Below are 7807 nucleotides of genomic sequence, written 5' to 3'. Positions count from 1 at the left end.
GCAGGGATGTGTGATGTCTCCATGGTTGTTTAATTTGTTTATGGATGGGGTTGTTAGGGAGGTGAATTCAAGAGTTTTGGAAAAGAGGAAAGGATACAGAGGAAGAGGTTAATGGAATTAAGTGAACTTGGAAAAAAGGTTTGTATGAAGAGATACCAAATGAGATTGAACGTAGAATAGCAAACGGTAAAAAGTGTATGAAGAAAGTGGTTGGATTAGGAATGGGAGATATTTAGGGTAATAGGGCTTACATGTGCAAGAGAAGTGTATGGCATGCAGAAAGTGTGAGCTGGATACATGAAAAAGGCTAATGTGTGATGGGTTGATACAGAGTTGCTAGTGAAAGGGAAAAGAGAGATGTATGGGCATTTCTTGCAAGGAGGAAGTAAAGTGTTTTAGATATCTGGGAGTGGATCTGGCAGCGGATGGAACCATGGAAGCGGAAGTGGATCATAGGGTGGGGAGGGGGTGAAAATTCTGGGGGCCTTGAAGAATGTGTGGAAGTCGAGAACATTATCTCGGAAAGCAAAAATGGGTATGTTTGAAGGAATAGTGTTCCAACAATGTTGTATGGTTGCGAGGCGTGGGCTATGGATAGAGTTGTGCGCAGGAGGATGGATGTGCTGGAAATGAGATGTTTGAGGACAATGTGTGGTGTGAGGTGGTTTGATCGAGTGAGTAACGTAAGGGTAAGAGAGATGTGTGGAAATAAAAAGAGCGTGGTTGAGAGAGCAGAAGAGGGTGTTTTGAAATGGTTTGGGCACATGGAGAGAATGAGTGAGGAAAGATTGACCAAGAGGATATATGTGTTGGAGGTGGAGGGAACGAGGAGATATATATATATATATATTTTTTATAAATATATATATTTTTTGCTTTGTCGCTGTCTCCCGCGTTTGCGAGGTAGCGCAAGGAAACAGACAAAAGGGAAAGGGCCCCAAACCCCCCCCCCCCCTTTACACATGTATATCATACGTCCACACACGAAAATATACATACCTACACGCTTTCCATGGTTTCCCCCAAAGACCTTCAATGCCTTGTTCAATCCACTGACAGCACGTCAACCCTGGTTTTACCAAATCGCCCCCCAATTCACCCCTATTCCTTCCCTCCTTTCCCCCTTCCTGCATGTTCAGGCTCTGATCACAAAAAATCTTTTTCACCCCTTCTTTCCACCCCCAAATTTTGGGTCTCCCTCTTTCCTCGTTCCCTCCACCCCCGGGACACATATATCTTTTTGGTAAATTTTTTCCTCATCATTCCTCCATGTCCCCAAAACCATTTCAAAACACCCTCTTCTGCTCTCTCAACCCGCTCTTTTTTTTCCACACATCTCTCTTACCCCTTTCGTCACTTACTGATCAAAACCCCCTCACACCAAAACATTGTCCTAAACATTCTTTTCCAGCCCCACCTCCCCTGCGCACAACTCTATCCTAGCCCCGCCTCGCAACCATTTCAACATTGTTGGAACCATATTTCCCTTTAAACATACCCATTTTTTTCTTTCCGAGAAAAATGTTTTCGACTTCCACGCCCTTCTTCAAGGCTCCCAGAATTTTGCCCCCCCCCCCACCCTATGATCCACTTCCGCTTCCATGGGTTTCCCTCTGCTGCCAGATCCCCTCCCAGATATCTAAAACACTTCCTTCCTCCAGTTTTTTCCCTTCAAAAATAAATTTAGATAACCCCCTTTACCAAAAGGCCATTTAATTTAAACTTTTTTTCAAATTTAAAATTGGGGGAAGGGGGTTTAAAAAAAAGGGTTTCCAATTTTGGGAAGAATTGTTTTTCATTGAAGGGGGTTAAAAGGAAAATTGTGGAAAAAGGGTTTGGCTTGAAATGTGAAAATTTTTTTAAAAAGGGCAAAGGGTTTGAAAAATTGTTACATTTTTTTGGATTTTAGAACCTTTTATGGGGGGTTTGATAGAATTTGGGAAAGGTTTTGGGGGAATATTTTTGGGGGGAAGGATTTGGGTTAGAAAAAAAGTGAAAGGTTTTGTTTAAAAAGGAGGGTAAGGAATCCCTTTTTAAAAAGGGGGAGGGAAATTTTTGGTTCTGGGTGAATGTGGGTTTTTGGAATGTTAATTTTCCCATGGGGTTGGGTTTAATGTTTAAGGGGATGGGGTTGTTTAGGGGAAGGGGTTAAAATTTTAAAATTTTTGGGAAAAAGGGGAAAAGGCAGAAAAGGGGTTTTTTGGGGAAATTAAGGAAAATTTGGAAAAAGGTTTTGTTGGAGTTCCCAAAAATGGTTGGCTAAAATTAAAAAGGAAAAAATGAAAAAGGGGTTTGGTTGGAATGGGGTTTTGGGAAAAGGGTTTTTGTGAAAGAAAAATTTTGGGAGAGAAAGTGTGAGCGGTTAAAAAAAGGTAATTTTAGGGTTAAAAGATTTCAAGTAAAGGGAAAAGGAATTTTTGAGGGAAAAAAAATTTTTGGGGGGAAAGTAAAGTTTTTTAAAGATATCTGGGAGTGGTTTGGGCAGCGGAGGGAAACCATGGAAGCGGAAGGGGAAATCTAGGGGGGGGAAAGGGGGGAAAAATTTCCTGGGGGCCTTGAAGAATGTGTGGAATTTCAAAAAACATTTCTGGGAAAAGGGCAAAAATGGGTATGTTTAAAGGAATAGGGGTTCCCAACAATGTTGTATGGTTGCAAAGGGTGGGCTAGGGATAGAGTTGTGCGCAGGAGGTGGATGTGCTGGAAATGAGATGTTTGAGGAAAATGTGTGGTTTTGAGGTGGTTTGACGAGTAAGTAAGAAAGGGGTTTTAAGAGAGATGTGTGGAAAAAAAAAGAGGGGGTTTGAGAGAGCAAAAAGAGGGTGTTTTGAAAATGGTTTGGGCACATGGAGAGAATGAGTGAGGAAAGATTGACCAAGAGGATATTTGTTTTGGGGGTGGAGGGAACGAGGAGAAGTGGGAGACCAAAGGGGAGGTGGAAAGATGGAGTAAAAAAGTTTTGGTGATCGGGGCCTGAACATGCAAGGAGGGTGAAAGGAGGGCAAGGAATAGAGTGAATTGTAGCGATGTGGTAGACCGGGGTTGACGTGCTGTCAGGGGATTGAATCGGGGCATGTGAAGCATTGGGGTAAACCAGGGAAAATTTTTGTTTTGGTATGTAAATTTTTGGGTGTGGCGGGATTTTTATACATTGGATGGGGGTGGGGGGGCCTTTTTTGTCTTTTCCCTTGGCTACCTCCAAAGGGGGAGGACCGGGGGGGGGGGCAAAAAAAAAAATTTTATTTATATATTTTTTTTATATATATTTAATTAATATATATATATTTATTTTAATTATTATATTATTTTATTATATTTTTTCTTTGCCCTGTTCCCCTTTGCGATCCGAAAAGGGGAAACAGCGAAAGAAATAAAAATAAATTTTTAAAATATACTAAAAAATTTTTAAAATTTTCCTTTACCTCCCCATTTGGGGAAAGGGAAAACAAAAAAGGTGGAAAAACCACCCCATACACAATTATTTTTTTTTCCCCAACCCAAAAATTTCCAACTATACTTTAATTAATTTTTACCAAAACAGACAATAAAATATATACCCATGACAAATTTCAACTGTTCCCCTTTATTCTTTTCCTTGGGCCACCCCCCCACACAAAAAATAAAACCCCCTCCCCCCCATGTGGCGAGGTTAGCGCAAGGAAAAGACAAAAAACCCCCCAATTCTTCACATCAGTCTTAGTGTATGCAATAATCCCCAAAAACCACAGCTCCCTTTCCACATCCGGCCCCCACAAATTTCCAGGGTTTTAAACCCCAAAGACGCTTAACTTCCCCTTGTTCAATCCACTGACAGCACGTAAACCCGGTATACCAAATCGTTCCAGTTCACTCTATTCCTTGCCCCCTTTCACCCCCCCGGGGCATTTTCGGGCCCGTTTCCCCAAAAAAATCTTTTTCCCCCTTTTTTCCACCCCCAAATTTGGTCTCCCTCCCCCTTTTGTTCCCTCCACCTCCGACACATAAAACCTTTTGGGTAAAATCTTTCCTAAATCATTTCCCCATGTCCCCAAAAACCTTTTTCAAAACCCCCTTTCTGCTCTCTCCCCACGCTCTTTTTTTTTCCCAAACAATTTCTCTTACCCTTACTTATTTAAATCGATCAAACCACCTCACACCACACATTGTCCTCAAACATCTCATTTCCAGCACATCCATCCTCCTGCGCACATCTCTATCCATAGCCCACGCCTCGCAACCATACAGCATTGTTGGAACCACTATTCCCTCAAACATACCCATTTTTGCTTTCCGAGATAATGTTCTCGACTTCCACACATTCTTCAAGGCTCCCAAAATTTCGCCCCCTCCCCCACCCTATGATCCACTTCCGCTTCCATGGTTCCATCCGCTGACAGATCCACTCCCAGATATCTAAAACACTTCACTTCCTCCAGTTTTTCTCCATTCAAACTCACCTCCCAATTGACTTGACCCTCACCCCTACTGTACCTAATAACCTTGCTCTTATTCACATTTACTCTCAACTTTCTTCTTCCACACACTTTACCAAACTCAGTCACCAGCTTCTGCAGTTTCTCACATGAATCAGCCACCAGCGCTGTATCATCAGCGAACAACAATTGACACACTTCCCAAGCTCTCTCATCCCCAACAGACTTCATACTTGCCCCTCTTTCCAGACTCTTGCATTTACCTCCTTACAACCCCATCCATAAACAAATTAAACAACCATGGAGACATCACACACCCCTGCCGCAAACCTACATTCACTGAGAACCAATCACTTTCCTCTCTTCCTACACGTACACATGCCTTACATCCTCGATAAAAACTTTTCACTGCTTCTAACAACTTGCCTCCCACACCATATATTCTTAATACCTTCCACAGAGCATCTCTATCAACTCTATCATATGCCTTCTCCAGATCCATAAATGCTACATACAAATCCATTTGCTTTTCTAAGTATTTCTCACATACATTCTTCAAAGCAAACACCTGATCCACACATCCTCTATCACTTCTGAAACCACACTGCTCTTCCCCAATCTGATGCTCTGTACATGCCTTCACCCTCTCAATCAATACCCTCCCATATAATTTCCCAGGAATACTCAACAAACTTATACCTCTTATGTCTTTCCCTATAACTTAAAATTGGCACATATCAAAAGACAAGTTTTTAACTCAAAAATTCATAAATACTTTCCCGTGTCTTTTCTTTTTCCATTTGATAATTCTCTCTATATTTCAATTAGGGCCCAGCCTTGATGTGTACTTTTGTCTGTGACTGGAGCCTTGAACAAAATAAAGGTAAAATTTTGTTTAAAATACTTAGTATAAAAAAGTACAGTGATCTGACAAATCCCTTTTCCAATCCTTTCCTAGATTATACGTCATATACTTAGTCTTCTTTCTTAGAGTAATCTCAGTAATGCATTTGTTTATCTTGTCATCCTTGTGTGTTTACCATGTATAATTATGAATATCTTCATATTTAAAGTATGTTTCAACAGCAGCATTTTATGCCTGCTATGCACTTGCACCACATAATTTTGTTATTTAAACTCATGAACTCATACCTATCTGTCTCTCTTCCTACTCTGTCACCCAACCATCCATTCAAGTATCTCAGTGCACAGTTTCTCCATTGGATGTGCGTTTTCATTGTTCTCCCATGATTTGTCCTCAAGATATCTTTAAATTCCTTGTCTCTGTCATTTCACAGTGCTCATACAACCATTACAACTGTTCTGAACCTCATATAGTTAGATTTCTCTACTTATAATATCAGGTTGACACCTTTGAAATCAGTCTTCTGTTCAAGCCACTCATCCTTAATGAGGATTCCAGTGCTTTTATTTTTATGGGTGTCTATCATCTTGCAAGCATGTGCGTATACTTTTTACTCATTCCATTCAGTGTCCCCACAGTTTTGCTGAAATTTTGACCCACCCATACAAACTTCCATTTCTTTTTTAAAGCAAGTACCAGCTTGTTGCTTCTGTGTGTGGCCACATGCATATTTTGTGGAGATTATTTTCCATACTGGGGTCAGCTGTGCAGGTTATCAAAAAGGAAAGGGATGTCCAACTTTATGAAGTATACTTGCTTCCATTTCTACCTTGAGAGATGATTATTAAATGTTGAAAATCTGTCGATACACACCAGAAATTTCAGGTCTCTGAAACTGTGACACATTCTTCTTTAAGGTAAGGCAAATGTTCAATGATAAGACCATTCAAGTTACATTTAGTTTTACCGTTATTATTTATTGCAACCTATTCATGATGGGTGATATGAATATAAGGGAAAGTAGTATGGCAGTTGAGAGTATAATTGAGGGGCATAGAGTACCTGGTGATGTAATTGAAAGTGATGAATGGCTCATGTTGTCTTCCAAAAAAGGACTGGTGATTAGGAATACCTGGTTTAAAAAGAGGGAGGTACGCACATATTCATGAGTTCAGTAGGTGATATGTGGGTATTATTGGATTATGTACTAATCAGTAGCCATGCAAAAGAGAGACCCTTGGATGTGAATGTGTTGAGAGGGGCAGCTAGTGGGATGATCATTATTTGGTGGAAGCGAGGTTGAACATTTGTAGAAGCTTTTGGAAAAGAGGAAAGGATACAGAGGAAGAGGTTAATGGAATTAAGTGAACTTGGAAAAAAGGTTTGTATGAAGAGATACCAAATGAGATTGAACGTAGAATAGCAAACGGTAAAAAGTGTATGAAGAAAGTGGTTGGATTAGGAATGGGAGATATATAGGGTAATAGGGCTTACATGTGCAAGAGAAGTGTATGGCATGCAGAAAGTGTGAGCTGGATACATGAAAAAGGCTAATGTGTGATGGGTTGATACAGAGTTGCTAGTGAAAGGGAAAAGAGAGATGTATGGGCATTTCTTGCAAGGAGGAAGTACAAGTGATTGGGAGATGTACAAAATGCAAGGATGGTGTGAACAAGGTTTTGAGTAGTTGGACCCTTAATATGCAGGAGGATGTAAAGCATGCTAGGGATAAAGTGAATTGGGGTGGTGAGTTATACAGAGGGTGACTTACTGTCACTGGACTGAACCAAGGCATGTGAAAAGGTAAGGGGAAACAACAGAAAGTCTGTGAGGCCTAGTTGTGGATAAGGGAGTCTGGTTTCAATGCAATATACATAACAGCTAGACTGGATGTGACTCAATAAGGCCAGTACTTCATCAGTTCCTAGTGCTACTTATTAATGCAGGATATGCCAAAATAGTATGAAGGAAAGAATGGTGTACTGGAACAAAAACAAGTCATGCTGGTATTGAAACTCAAAGCCATTCTTCCACTGTGCTTACCTCTGTTTTGTAGTAGCTAATGTTCAGAGACTTTTTAGATGTTACTCCACATATGGCTTTCCTGTTGGTCATACTTTATAATATTGTTGATCATGGCAGAGGGTGTAACGTACCCACGTGTGGCTTCCTGCTAGGTGGTGGCGAGGGAGATTATGAGAACCTCACTACACCTGAGCAACTCTCTCGCAAGCATCTAAAGTCTCGGCAGAATTACAGGTAAGCTAAGGTTTCAACTTACAGTAATGTCAATGTTTTCATCAGGAAGATTAATTCAGATGCACTGTTTTGATAAATTTATCTATGATGTATTTGTGTAGTAGCTAATGAGACTTGAATTATGTTCATGTATTGCCCCCAGTTTAGTACAACACAGATCTATCAAAAAGCATACCAAGCTTATATTCTTGGACCTTGATAAAAGAATGTGCTAACATACCTGTCGAAATTAAGTTTGACAGAAAGAAAGAAGCAGGCAATATGTCATTTATTA

General features: G+C 40.5%; 1 protein-coding gene across 8 annotated transcripts in view; it reads left to right on the top strand.

Moving 5' to 3' along the window:
- LOC139752006 (uncharacterized) overlaps window positions 1-7807 on the top strand; it is a 269198-nt gene that overhangs the window by 170702 nt on the left and 90689 nt on the right. For all 8 annotated transcript variants that reach the window (XM_071667778.1, XM_071667779.1, XM_071667783.1 and 5 more), the window contains exon 15: window positions 7417-7533. In XM_071667778.1, coding sequence (XP_071523879.1) covers window positions 7417-7533 — 117 coding nt within the window. The remainder of the gene's footprint in view (window positions 1-7416; window positions 7534-7807) is intronic.

Source organism: Panulirus ornatus, chromosome 12 (genome assembly GCF_036320965.1).
Source record: "Panulirus ornatus isolate Po-2019 chromosome 12, ASM3632096v1, whole genome shotgun sequence".
NCBI classification, from domain to species: domain Eukaryota; kingdom Metazoa; phylum Arthropoda; class Malacostraca; order Decapoda; family Palinuridae; genus Panulirus; species Panulirus ornatus.
Note: the sequence above shows the minus strand (reverse complement) of the source record. Positions and strands in the feature narration are given on the sequence as shown.